Source organism: Dromaius novaehollandiae, chromosome 2 (genome assembly GCF_036370855.1).
Source record: "Dromaius novaehollandiae isolate bDroNov1 chromosome 2, bDroNov1.hap1, whole genome shotgun sequence".
NCBI classification, from domain to species: Eukaryota; Metazoa; Chordata; class Aves; order Casuariiformes; family Dromaiidae; genus Dromaius; species Dromaius novaehollandiae.
Window position 1 is genome coordinate 21,529,783 of NC_088099.1, and position 14,755 is coordinate 21,544,537.

General features: G+C 37.8%; 1 protein-coding gene across 1 annotated transcript in view; it reads left to right on the forward strand.

Annotated features, from left to right (window-relative positions):
• The window catches only part of LOC112982290 (nebulette-like), a 95,538-nt gene that overhangs the window by 9,918 nt on the left and 70,865 nt on the right, over nucleotides 1–14,755 (forward strand). Inside the window, exons 5-7 of the mRNA XM_026098543.2 lie at nucleotides 4,609–4,719; nucleotides 12,370–12,471; nucleotides 14,013–14,114. Coding sequence (XP_025954328.2) covers nucleotides 4,609–4,719; nucleotides 12,370–12,471; nucleotides 14,013–14,114 — 315 coding nt within the window. The remainder of the gene's footprint in view (nucleotides 1–4,608; nucleotides 4,720–12,369; nucleotides 12,472–14,012; nucleotides 14,115–14,755) is intronic.

Sequence of the window (14,755 nt, forward strand, 5' to 3'; positions counted from 1 at the left end):
GGGACTGTAAATTTTCAGGTCATCAATTCAGCAAGAGGCAGGGAAGCGAGCGCGGTACTGGCTGGCTGTTGTGCTGACACTCGCAAAAAGGCTGCGGGAGAACCAAGGCCGCGGCCTGTTCCTCAATCACAATGAGTTGATTTTAAATAGGTTCTGATTTCCAGAGCTGGGGAAAAAATATGGGTACGTGTCCGCCTTCCTGTTCCCATTAGAACGTGTTGACTCCCTTGACTCCCTCTTGATGCTCCTTGGATGCCAGGCCCAGCTCCAGCGGGTTTGTCGCCACCCATCACAGGTGCTTTCCGGTGCTGCGGCACCGTGTTTCTGGCAGGGTCTGTAGCCTCGTTTGCCGAGCGGGTGCATTGCAAAGTGCACGAGACATCCGCTAGCTCTCCCCCGCTACCACCAGCTGCCACAGGAGAGCAGATGTGTGCTCCAGAAACGGCCTCCCTCCTGATTTGATGTTTGATAGTGAAATGGTGCTGCCATACCGCTGCTGCCCAGCATCTCCATGTTCTGCCTACCTGGATCTAGCCCAGTTTATGGATTTTTATACACTATCTCAGATCATGCTGATGACTTGCGAACTCAGAGGCCATTTGGGGAAACTTCCTTTTTCTGATAAGAGATTATAGAGATTATTCCCCAACTACAGCTGCTGTTCCCTGCCCTCGCCAGAGCAAATAGCCTCCGATATCACCTCGGCATGTTCTGCTGATGGCAATTGTCACTGCTGCCAGCAGAGCCAGGACTTCGTTCTCCTGGGACTCCAGCCCCGCAGTGCGAACACTGCCAGCACCTTGTTGCGCTGCGGGGAGACCACAATGCCCTGGCAGCTCTGGCTCTCCTCCTGTGGAGCCTTCTGCCCATACTTGCTGTATTGGTGCATGCTCAATTCCCTTGTTAGGATGTACAGGAAAGAAGAAAGACCTTCTCTGCTGCGTTTTTCATTAAAAAAAAAATTACTCTTTTGTATTTTATGCAGACCTGGCCTAACAATGGAAATAAATACCTGGAGAGAAAGAAATCCATCCAAAATTTGGACAAAAAATCATGATGTTTTTTATGGGAAAAAATTGTTTCAGAAAGTCGAAAGGAAGCTTCACAGCAGCTTCACATATTTGGGCAGCTTCTATCAGTTTCATTTTTTCCCCTGAGTAGTAAAAATGACTGTAGCCTTCTAAGTACCTAAGATTGAGCAACCAGGTTTTCCTCCCTATCACGCTTTCATCCTGGCTGTCCTCAGGATAAGGCAGAGAACGGCACTCTCTCTGCCCGCCCCATGACTTCCCCCTCTTTGCCAGCCTGCAGAGCTCTCACCAATTTTGCCGTTCAGCGCAAACAGAAAATGCAGTTCACAGGAGCATTCTGGGCAGGCAGCCCCCAATTTGATTTTTCCGGAGAGGAAATGGACATTTTCTGGAAAAACTGCAATTTTCTTAAGGAAAATATTTCTGAAGGAAAAATTCAAATCATTGCTGGCTTTGTGCCAATTTTTTTTTCCTGTCTGGAACACCAGTATACTGAGTTCTTACTTACATGGATTTTTTTTTTTAATGAGGTGTCACAAACCATGATAAAGGTATTTAAAAAGGCTTGGGGAGGAAATGATGTAAAGAAAAGAAAAAAAAGAAGTATGTGCTTCATCACTTTTTTCTTCACTTTATTTGTGCTGTAAGAAGAGATTGCACTCTCTTTCTTCTTATCTGAAAGGAAGAATCTAAAACAAACTGAAGGCAGTTTAATTTTCTCCTTTGTGCAGTGCTGCAGTATCTCAAATAGTAACTATATGTCAATGCTCAACAATGTTTTCTGTTGCTTTTTAAAGATGATGAGCCAAGTGAATCTTAAGCAATATTTTCAAGTTCTAGGGAAAGTTTTAGAGTTTTCCTTACTTATGAACAGAATCCTTTAACTTTCAGATTTTTCTTTACTATAGTATGGCTATTTTTGTAGTTTACTGCATAATTTACAGTCTCATCACACATTGTCTGACTGTTTAATGTAATTTTTGATTTTTCTTATGGTATAGCATCTCATGTTCAAGATTTCCTCTTTTTTAAGGTGGCAGGTCCTTACCTGTCTCCTGGACTTCACTATTTTTGTTTTAAACAAATACATCAGATAATCTAATTCTCAGTCTAGAGATTAAAATGGCATTTTCTGTGTTCTTGACCATTTCCTCCTACAAAATCCTGCATTAAAGATTTTAAGTTGAGAGTTCAGCTTAGTTCCCATTTCACTGGGAAATATAAAAATAAAAAAATGCATTTAAATTATTCTAAATTATTCCAAAACAGAGAGTGAGTCAGAGTTAAGTTAAAAGCCTTTCTTAATTCAGCTCTGTATTGACACAGTGGTATATGAAAAAGAGATAAGAAAAAGAAAAAACTAATGCCTACAAATCAGTTCAATCTGAAATAATACCCACTTAAATAATTGTCTTGTATTCCTGGAGTTACTAACTAGTACCACAACAGTGCAGAAGTTATGTGAGTGGCCCCTAATACTCAATCTCTGTGTAGAGTACTGTGATGCATATGTATATTTGATAATTAAAATTCGGTTTAGCTACAGCTTGAAATTCTGCATGAAATGGGAAGTACATGTATAAGCACATGGTAACATGTAAAATAAGAGTTCTAAGAATACTGATGAAATAATCATCATAAACATGCTGCCATGCTTGCTTACCAGTACTGCAACTGATTTACAAGTATGGGAATATTTCTTTACACCTGTCCAAGTGACTACAGGAGACAACCATTTAACTCCCTCTAATCTGTGGTTCCTTCAAGGTTGCATGATTAGGTTACAAAAGAATATTGTGAAAAGTTTAGTAAAAGCAAAGCCGTGAAATAGCAAGTCAAATATTCTTAGAGTAAGCTAAAGGAACAGTCTTTTTCCCAAAATAGTGGACGTACAACTATAATTTCCATTACTTTTCTCACACTGGGATTTGATTTACTTTTGATTTTTGATGCCTTGGGTGCATAGACCGTTATGTCAACATAAAAACGTAGATGTTGATGTAAAGTGTTAATGTAGTAGACTATCGGTAAATTACTGGATTTTACAAGTAATTGTAAGGCCTGCTTTTCAGAGTTGTATTCAGTGGGGAACGTCTTAAAAGTCACGATGTGAAGTAGGGGACATAGCAAAAGAATTTTGGGGGCATATATTTATATAGTAATTAGAATTTTGCAGCTCATCATGTGTTAGTGTTGCTTCAGTCTTGTTAAAGAGTATTTGCTTCCCTATTTGCAAAATGTGATCAGTATGGGGAAGTCACAGTCATTTTTTTGTTTCATTTTGAGTTTTGTTTGTTTGTTTCCCCAGAGACCTAATCATTTGGGATTTACATTGCGTGAGCAGATGGCACATTTTATGTTTCCTAATCTTATACTTGCATTCATAAGTAGAAGTACAAAAACCTACTTTTTGTCTTAATTTTTCAGCCTATATATCATTTCGTAATCTGAGATGGTCAGTGCAGATACTCCTATATTGCCTTGGGCATCCTGATCTGTGACTTGGATGCAATCTTGCTGCCTTAAACATAAACAGATATGACATTTCCTCACAGTTCTTAGTATCCTTTCCTAAAAGAGGCTGAATTACCATACTGAATCCTGCCTCAAAATTTTCACAGTATTCTTTCACTGCTCTTGAAGGTTTTAATTTCAAATTCTCCTCCTGATCAGCTTTCAATCTTATTTAGTATTTGCTGTTTTCTTAGGGATTATTTTAATACTTGCTCCAGAGAGTTATTAGAAAATGAATTTTCTTGATGCTTGCTGCTTCTTCAGGCATCAAACCTGGTGAATTTTCTTAATGTAAGCATAAAAGCTTATGACAAGGATAAGTGCAATATCAGCTTTTTGAGGCAGTTTTCATATGTGATGTGTGAGTATATGTAAGTATAACACAGTACAGTGAAAGCTGGATGAATGCCCAATTCTCAGCTCAGTTTCTATTATAAAAATGATTTTGTTTATAAACTCACATTCCAATTCCATTTTCCTTTACAATGGTGACAATTGAATGTAAATATTATTTTTCTTTGTGAACCTAGGGGCTAGTCAAAATGTGGATTGTGCTAGTAATTTCCTAACAAACAGTGGAAGAAATAAATGTTTGGCCTATAAGTAATTCATGTAAACCTATTTATTTACGAGGAATGCACAAAACATTTTATTTTTTTTCTGAACACAGGAAAAAACCCCAAACCTCAGAAAATACTTACTTTGCTAATAGGTTCAAGTATATTTTGACCAAGTCCCTTTCCCTTATGCTTTTCTCTGGGCCATATTTTCAGCTTGCTAAGGTTACTGTATCTGTATATGTGTACTTTGTTTTCTTCCTCGTTTGTACTCATTTTTCTGTTAAAATAATAGACACAGAGAAATCTCTCTGCTGACTGTGCCTCGTGTGTCTCTGTTTTGATAGAAGCTGCTATTGTTTCAGGGTTCTGGTTTCGTTAAGGAGCTTTATTATTTATTACATTTTTTCCTGAATACAGGCACACTACTACACTAGGTTTAACCCAGCTCATAATGTTATACCTGCTCTGCTGAGGTCACCAAAGTATACTGTTGGTGTTTTTAGGTTCTCTATAAACAAAAGCATTATGCTGAGAAAGGAACTTCAGATTATGCACATATGAAGGAGCCTCCAGATATTAAGCATGCCATGGAAGTCAATAAATACCAGAGTGATGTAAGTATCCCCCTTTCTGGAGTTAGTTCACTGGTTTTGGGTGGATACACCTACTATATGTAACTGAAGTGAACTGTGCATGGTATTTCATTAGTGTTTTTTTTTTAATATTATTTGCTATAATCTATTTTCAAATATGATGTGTATATAGTATGCGCTACAAGTAAGGTTATGTGACTTTTATGATAAACTGCATTGGAAAATGTTATTATTTATTAATTGTAATTATTATTGTTAAATGCTATCAGTTTGAAACAAAATTACAAAGAAAGGTTTGCTGAATTCATATATACCTCCTTGAACTTTAAAACTGTATTTACATAATACTCTTCATTTACATAAACAGCAGTGTGGCTTCAGTATCTTATACTGTCAACATTCATATAGTTCTGTGAGGGGTCTGTCTAGAGGAGAGAAGGAGGATATTTCTGCCCTGATCTTGCACACTTTTATGCACATGAATAACTTTATTCCCATCTCATGAATAAGTATGTAAATGAGTTCCAAAGAACAGCTCATGACTGCATTTAGAGAATCTGGGCCATGGAGTTGAGTTTGGTGCTTAGCATTGTTTTATGTGATTGATAGAAGTATGTGCTCTCATAGTTTTAAGTACATAATTTACAAATAAATTGGACTATTTAGGAATATTTTAAAAGTTTTTTTACAGCTGTTTATTAACTTTTTTGAGTCTTCAGGTTTTTTCACAGTATAAAAGTATAATAATTGTATTTATGTTTTTTATCAGTATCAAGTCAGGTTTGATTTCATGGTCTCTTATGCTAGCTCAATGCATCATTGTTGGCATTAGAAATATGGCCAGGATCAGTGTTTTGAATTATACAAAGACACCTTTGAGGAAAAATGCATGTTAGTTTTAAGTTTTATAAAATGTTACTTACGAAAAATATGAATTTTAAGAGAAGATTGACTAGAATAATGAGGTCATTTTAAAGGGAACACAAACGCTGTAAGAATGACCAACAAGTAAATGCCTTCAAAATTATGATCCATTTCTGTTGTTTATATGTAACAAAGTCAAATCAGGTAGGTATGTGATTTTATTCCTCTTTTATTTCTCAGACAACTTGGTTATTTGTTTATTAGAAACAATACAGAAAATGAAGCTTAGGTATTGACTTTGAATGATCTTAAATTTATCTTATCTTCCTTACTGACAGTGTAACAAACACTATTAGGTTATGTAGGCAGAAAGCTAAATGTCATCCTTAGATATATGTCCGTATGTGTAGAATCATGACAGCTGGCCACTGATTGAAAGGCTGCTGGAAAACTTCAGGGAAGCATTATGTTTGAAGAATAACTTCTTCTACTGCTGGGAAATACCTGAGTAGGAACTCCCAGAAGTAATTTGCAACCTGCCTTGATTACAGAATTCCCTCTTCCTTTCCAACTCTGGCTGTCTCTGCTGTTGGGAACATCAGGATGTCAGATTGACAGATAGGAGCTGCGAACGTGAACTTCACTCTTCATAAGCAGGAATTTGTTTTCACTTAACAGGAGGAATGATGGTGGAGTAGTAGGGCAGGCAATAACGTTGGGAAGAGAGCTGGGAAGCCCTCTCAGAGTAGGTGGTGGGACCAGGAGGAATATGAGACTAGTTTTTGCATCACATTCTTCATAGTCTGAGGGTTAGTATGCTATTGACAATTTTGGAGATTCCCAGTGCAAAACCCATTCCCCTTGTGCTACAGCTGTACCTCACCTGCTAACAGAATTAATGAGAGCAAGGTGCAGATGTGAGAGTAAATTTAAATTCAGTTGTTTTATCTTCTTAAAGCAAGCAAAAAAAGGAAATGAAGACAAACACAGGAGAGGCAAGGCTGTTTTGATAAATGATAACTTTTAACAGCATGTTAAAAATAATGAAAAAATATGAAGGAAAGTTATTCTCAGCCTGGCAAACTTCAAAACAAAGCAAACAAACCCTCCAAATCCAACATAAAACTCAAACTAGTTAGTTTCATTTAAGAATGGAATTTTTGTAATTGCTCAAAAGGAGCTGCAATGGGATGGGGATGCAATTTTATTAAACATAAAGGTGCAAGTTATGTATGTTCTGTTATTGTTCAAAGGAGTCACCCAACTATTGTGGGTAATTATTTGAGCACCAGCCTGAATATTTGTCTATGGATTTCTTGTTTTATAAATAAAGGTTTAATTAAGAGCCACATGATTTTTTGTGTTTGAGGCAGAATATGGAATAGTAAGCATCCCAAATGTGAAGTATTTGTCTTCTGGAACTTTGGCTATTTGTAGAATCACAGCTTTGAAAAGTGCAGTGTAGAAGAGGGAAACTACTGAGGGAATAGGAGGACAAAGCTGTTTTATCCACCACTCAGTACAGGATACCTATGGGAGCAGAATGCATGTTTACCTACAATGGTCTGCCAACTCAATTCAACCTTTACATGCAGGGTTTGCATCTAATAGGATTAGGATGTGTTTAAGACTATTTACTCAGCCTTGCACTTTTCTGTGTGAAAAGTGCAATTTCCTTTAAAAATTAAGACTGTATTCAACTTACAATACGTTTGTGCAGACATTTTGAAACTGTCATGTGCTGTAGGCCTTCACATCACTTTGAATGTCATTAACACGCTGTATAAGTGTGGGTTGAAGCTGCATAATAGGGAAATACTTTAAAATCTCCTGAACAATGTGATCATGTATGAGAAAAACATTTTCCCCTTATTCATACTTCCACTGAAGGAAATTGCTCTCAAAAGAACAAAAGTGACTTTTTTAATGATAGGGAATTTACTTGAAAAATTATTTAAATACTGTATAATGTTAGAATGAAAGGTGTTTATCTAAAGCAGAGTACTTTTCTCTATAAATTGTGTTTTTATTTTGTGAGATGAATGTTCATGATGAGCCTTTGTCAACAAAGATGTTTGAAGAAAAGTGAAGGAGGGACCTTATGTCTGTGTTTGATTGATGTCTTTTATCTCATCTGGGAGTTTCTAAACTTGGGGCAAAAATTGGATGGTGATCCATAGAAAACTGTCACTCACAAAATAGTGGTTTTCCTTATGTGTACCTGAGAACCAAACAGGTGGAAGAAAGAGAGTGAGTGAACAGCAAAAGGAGATGATGATAAAGTTTTTCAAGACTTGCTGCATTGTCCCCAAATAAAAGCAGCACACTGCAGTTTGTTGATATACTCAAAGTTGTGGATCCCAGTTTTGCTTATTCCATGCCATGGTCTGCCACTGTGCATGCTGAGTAGCAAAATAATGGTAAGGGTTTACACAGCAGTTTACATATTCTGCTTGGTTAAAATTACTGATTCTCCTCACAACATTATATTGTATGAAATAAGTATGTGTCGTTATTCTGACTTTACAAAAAAGAAAACCAGAATAGACTCATCTGTGGATATTTAAAGGGCAGTTCGCAGATCTGAGATCAGCACCCTGGTATCTTTTCTCTTATGTTTATATACCAAGCAGTGCTGCTTTTAAAATGCTAGTTGACAGTTGGGCAAACATTTCATGTATATGTATGCTTTTTGCAGTCCAAATTATATCAGTAGCAGGAATTTATAATGTCCTATTGACCTTCTAAATTTGAATATTTAAGAAGTCTGCATTATCTTAGGCATGTGGTTTTTTTCCTGTTCACGATATTGTACAGTCACAGTCCACACACACAAATGAGCAGATCTTGTATTTGGTGTGCTTAAACATCTTTAATAACATACTAGAATTTTTGAGGTTTGTTTTGATGCAGATCATGTTAAAGCCATGCTTCTGCTGGCTCTCTGTTCAGCGTCTGCATTAGAAAAATCACCTTGCACTGACTAACTTTCTGCTGACAGTGGTCGTCAACAGCAGGTCCCCCTGGGCCACTTCCAAGCGGTGCTGAAAATGATGCGTTTACTTCTGATGTAATTGGGACCAATCAATTTTGAAGCCCATTACTAGCAGGGGTGACTGCATCAATCTGTAATGGGCCAGAAATGTGTTTGTCTCTTCTACATGAGCAGGGAAACAGTTTTCACCACCATTTGAGGAGGGGACCAGAAAAGCTGTTGCCATTGATGATTGTCACCAGCTAGTCATTTTCATAGTGTTGATGGACCCCAAAGTGCAGCTGAGAGGAAAGGGGGCAGAGACCCAGCTGACAGACCGTTGGTAAGCAGACTCACAGCCATCTGAAAGTACTAATCAGGGACAAACAATAAGAGACAAATTGTCACCGGCTTTTGTGTGTGCATCTCAAGAAGGCAAAATGCATCCATAACTTTTTGTATGTACTTTAATAACTTATTCTGGCTTGGAATTGGAACAGAGGAGGAGACAAAAGATTGCAAGAAAGGTCCGAATCTTTTAAACTGGTTGAGCCACTGTATAGCAGAAGTTTCTGTTTGTTGCTTGAAAGCCTGAGATGTTTTGCAGATGTAATAGAAATCTGTTTACTATGCAGCATCGCACTGCATCCCAATGCACTGGCACTGTAGTGGAGGGTGAAGCATCTTCAGGGCTCTCCGCTGGAGGAAATGTACCAGCATGTTCATCCTCAGTGGACCTCATGCCTGTTTATATGAGCTGGAGGTTTGGCCCTATTAAAATTAGTCTACTAATTATGAGCGAGGCCTGAATATTTGCCAACTTTGCAAAAACTACTGGCAAGTCAGACTGTGTAATCATATTTGGGATTAAAGATGGGAAATGGCTTTTGTTCAGATTGTCATTAGTTTTATGGATGTTTCTTTTGAAAACTAATCAGTGTAACCACTTTTTATTGCAATTTATAACACTTTAGTTAGTATTTGTAATTTAAGCTTTTCAACTTCAAAACTAGAGATGGTAGAAGTTTTTGCCTTTGTGTCCCTATTTCTTTCTTCCTCACGTTTCCCACTGATCTTTTGTAACTCTCCACTTAGGTCTTTCACTGGTGCTCTGAGTTGTCAGTCTCTCAGTTCCTTTTTCTTTTACGAAAGACAGTTTGAACAGATGTTTCGCATGTCTGCAGTCCTCATGAAGACAAGTAATTCGTGAGCCGCGGTGACGATTTTTGGTAGAACCTGAGCAACCCTTTGAAGTTAAGATTGAGTAGAGGCTTTTTGTAATGCCTTAAGGCATTAAGTCAGGCTCCTTAAGTCAGGATTTAAGTCTCTTGATAAGGGGCTGAACAAACACAGAAGAAAAGATGGTCCCTTCCCTGGATATTTCTGCTCTTCCCTTTCCTGTTGCTTTCCTTTCTCTTTCACTTGATCAGGATAAATTTTCTCTTCTGCCCTTTTGCAGCCACCACCTTTTTCCATCTTCTGGGTGCCTGTGGGTGCACACACGGAGTTGGTGGCGTAGCCCCTTCTACAGCTGTTCCCCTTCTTTCGCAGAATAGCTTTCATTTTACTGTTCTAACGTAGCACCATAAAAAAAAAAATCTCTAGGTGGAACAGAATAGCAGCTGTGTAATAGAGGCCAGCACACTGTCCCAATGGGAAAGGGTCAGCATCCAGGGATTGAGGTTATTCAGGAAATGGGAAACATATTTTTTCTTTCTTTGGCCTACCTCTGACAAACTACTGTTCTGCTGCATAACATTTTTATTCTCACCGGAGTATGACAAGCTGCAGAATGGAGCAAATATATATTGCAGACATTTGTAAAATGTTAGATGACTTTCCCTCAGACATAAGTAATAGGTATACTGGTTTAGGTGCAGGAAGAATAATAATTCACTCAGGGAAAGCTATAGCAATTGGCCTTGCATCTAATATAATTGAAAATGGTGAAATATAAAGGACTGTCACTGTCTTATTTTCCCCCCCTTTCCCCCTGAAATTAACCACAGTCCATTATTCTATGTACTATATGATCATGTCATTTGGGAGCAATAAGTGACCACATTTCCTCAACTTTATCACCACTATTCTTGATTCTCTGTTGTTTAAATTCACTCCATTCCTAATTTCTATTTTGAGCACATATGCTGTCCTTTAATTTGCAATTTACATGGATGATAGGGTGCTATTCAGAAACCTGTTTCTGCTGCCTTTGTGGTTTTCACCTCACCTCATGTGGTCGTTAGGATGAACAGCATATAATTAACTAAATCCATGTAAAGCCCTGAACTGCAAGTGCTTTTCTGCACATCTAATTTCTTAAAAAAATAAATACTGAAGCCTAACCAAAACAAAACTTCCAGTGGTTTTAACAAGCTATAAGGAACAGTTTTTATCTTTTTCGTAGGTGATAGTTTGGGCTGTATTTCTTCCAACTTACCTATTTATTTATTTTATTGTTGTTTATACTTGTGTGTCATTCATTGTAGGTTAAAAATTATAAGATCTTATTTGTGGGCAAGCAGCCAATAGAGTGAAGCCCATTTAGCTTGTCTACTTAGCCGAAGCCATATGGATGCAAAATTACTTTCCTGTTGCCTGTAAAATATTTGCCAAAAAATCACTTTTTTTTCATAACATTTCCACAAATTATATTTGTAGAGTAGTTGAGGTAGTTGAGTTTGTTACATGGTACCTGGAGTAAAACACTGCATTGGAAATAGGAGGAGGAGATCTACAGGTTCTAATAAGTGAAGCTTCAAGCAGAGGGAACCTCTGAGGACTTTGTGATGGTGAATTACCATGTTGGTAGGTATAATAACTTGTTAAGCTGTAGAAGAAATCTGAAAGACTGTCCAGTAAAACAGAAATTGTGCCGATACTTTCCACTTCCTGTAGAGTTTATTTTCTGTTTTTTAACTTTTGCATGAAAAGTCAATTTTTCAGATGCTTTTGCCTACTAGCGACAATTTTCTTGATTATTCAGAATAATTCAGTAAGACAGCTCTTGGAAATTGGCTTGGATTGGTATATGTGCTACTGCAAGGGAGGGAATAGGTGTAGGGATCTTTAAGAGGTAAAAGAAGGATAGCTTGTGGCCTGGGAGCTTTGCAGCGTCCCTGAGGTCTTTGCCATTTCTCTGATTGCTTTGTTACATGGAGAATATTTGGGCCTCTCCTACCTGTGGTTTAGCCTTCTGGCCAAAGTTTTCTGAGCCTATTCATTATATTGGTGGCTTTTGCACAAACAGAAAGATTCCAGCATTCCTCATGCTGGAATGCTCAGCCTTCTTGTTCCCGTGATTGTGTCAAGTAGCAGATAAGTAGAGTTGTGGGGAGGGGGAGAGGCTGGGGTGCAGTGGTGTCATTTAATTACACACCAACCCCATGGTTCTGTACTCCTGAGAAAGATGTTCACCATGCTAGAATTACAGTTTCTCTTCAGTGGAGTTGCAATCTGCTAGGCTGTGGTGCTCAGTTTCATAGTGGGGTTTTAGTTTATATTTAAAAAAAATGGTGTACCCTTAGAATTCCTCTGGAATTTAAAGACAAAACCAGATATTTGGGTCTTTGCAGTGCTTTCATGTTCTGTTATGCTTCTAAACAAAACTGATTTTCATTTTAACATTTTATTTTTATGCTTCTGAATTTCTTCCTTTGTTAATCTGTGTGTGGGTCTTATGAAACAATCCCTGTCAAGCCAGGACTGGGTTGGAACAAACCCTATTAGACAGTTTTACTGCATTTGGTGGCTGAGATGATAAGTCACTCAAAGATTATTTATCAATGTCTAACTTTTATTTATTTTAAATAAAAATGTCTTTTGTTTGGCAGGTATCATATAAGAAGGACGTGCAAGATACTCATAGATACACTGAAGTGCTGAACAGGCCAGACATAAGGATAGCAACTGAGATAACAAAGATAATAAGCAATGTATGTTCTTCCTTTTCTTGTTCTGTATGTTTTTCAACATACTACTTAATTTATTCCAGTTGCACTGAGACCATGTAGAATGCTGCTGAAATACTCAAATTTCATATCACAAAGAGAAAACTTGCAACCTCAAATCTGCCATGTAGGTTAAAAAAAAAATTGCCTGGAATGTTACAGAGTTATGGCTTCCTTCTGTTCTGATGTCAATAATGCGAAGTTTGCAATTATTGGTCATTGTTTTAAAGGCAATATTAAGCTTACAACAGTTGGGTTTTGTTTCAGCTTTATTCATGATAACCATACTCAAAACAGGTCAGCATATGCTGGTGTGCCATGCTGCACTTCAAAAGACATACCAGACCTCCTTTCGCCTCTGTACAAAAGCAGATTGCATCCCAGGACTCCCCTTCCTCCTTGCCCCTCGGCCAGCAGTGGCAGAGAAATGCAATTCCTTGCTGGCTGCCTGAGCGCTTCTTGCATGGAGCTCTCCTCCCTCAGCTCCACACTGAAATCCTTTTCCCTCCCACCGTGACATCTACTAATGGATAGGTCAAGGAGCAATTTGAGAAGCAGTAAAGTGTGATGCAGTTTAATATTTTATTGTAGGAAACTGAAACAGCATGTATATTAAAAGCTGTGAGCCAAGATTTTAAACAACTGCTAATAGTTTTAGGTGAGACTCTAATTTGGAATGGGGAGATAGCTTTAAGAGGTCTGAGATTCACCTTTTGGATATTCAGCATTTTCTGAAAAGCAGAAACTTCTGATATGTCTTATGGTCAACACCCAGAGTTACTAATTGCATTTGACTTAGAGTGGCTTTGGGACTTTCTTTTTCCGTCAGTCTGTTGTTATGATGTATGCTCGCTAATTTTTAGGCAGTGGGTAATTTCGTTTGTGATATTGCAAAGCACCTATTGTACATTCACCTGTATTGTTTTCTAATGCAGTTGGGTTTTGGAACAAATGTGCAGTGATTTGCATGGGAGGTAGTTCAGCTAGAAAGATCACATAACACCAACCCTGTGGGACTAATTCCGCTCTGTTACACCAATGCAACCTTATTGACATCTGGGAAGATTGCAATGGCAAAACTGAGAGCGGAATTTGACCTTATATTTCAAAAAAGCTGCCTCTCAGCCTAGTTTTGTTTCAAGACTGTTTTTCAGCTGCTACAAATAATCTTGTGTAAACTGCAGACCATGACTTAAGAAATGCTGAGCCACTGTAACTCATTCTGCCTTGATTGGGAGCAGTGGGAGAACAATATTTCTCAGACTTAAACCATGCATTTGGTTAAAGTTGAATTTTGTGAATGCTGTGCATTGTGTTTCAGAATAAATAAATGTTATGTTGCTAACGAGCTGAAGCCAGAGAAGGCCTTTTTCGGAGCTGATTAGAACATTAGTGACGGCAGTGTCAATGCAGGTCACTAAATGATACTTTATTTCCTATTAGTTTTAATGCTTACATTTCCTGTGATAAAATAAAAGCAAGCAATTTAATAGTAATTCACATTCATTTGTGGTGACTTTTTTAAGGCCGAGTACAAGAAAGGAAGGGGAGAAATGAATAAGGAGCCTGCTGTACTTGGAAGACCAGATTTTGAACACGCTAAAGGAGTTTCTAAACTTTTAAGCCAAGTAAGATTCTCCATCTTTTACAATGACTTCATTCAGATATCTCATTCCTAGTAATGCAAGAAAATACTTCGCTTTTTAGATTATTATCTTAAATTGCTTGAAGATAGTGTTCCCAAACCCATTTCCTATAGAATTGCTATGATTGGTAAATTTAAGATACTTCGTAGATACAGTTTTATGCAGAAGTACAATGAACTTTGACTGTTACAACTTGGCCTTGGTGGGGGTGGTGACTGTTTTATTCATACAGATTATCTAGGATTTCTAAAATATTAACTGTATGTAATTTAGAGGCAAATTTTGCTACTCATTCAGTTTGAGTGGAACCTTATCCCTTGATTAATCCCACTGAACTAACTGGGGTCTTTTGTGTAGCTGCTTGCTAATGTGAGTAATGGGATCTGAATTTGGCCTGACATGTAAACCGCCCTCCCTCCCTTCCCCTGCAACTGAACCTTTTATGTACTGCTTTCTGTTATATATTAACCTCAAAAAAAAAAAAAAAAGAAGAAGAATGGAAGAATTACGTTAGTCTGCAACTGAAAATAAGGGACCCGATATTCCCTGTTTTCCTTTTATGACAATTCTACCGCTACAGATCAGCCTCATATCAAAAGAAGGGATTTTTGATTTCTGACCTG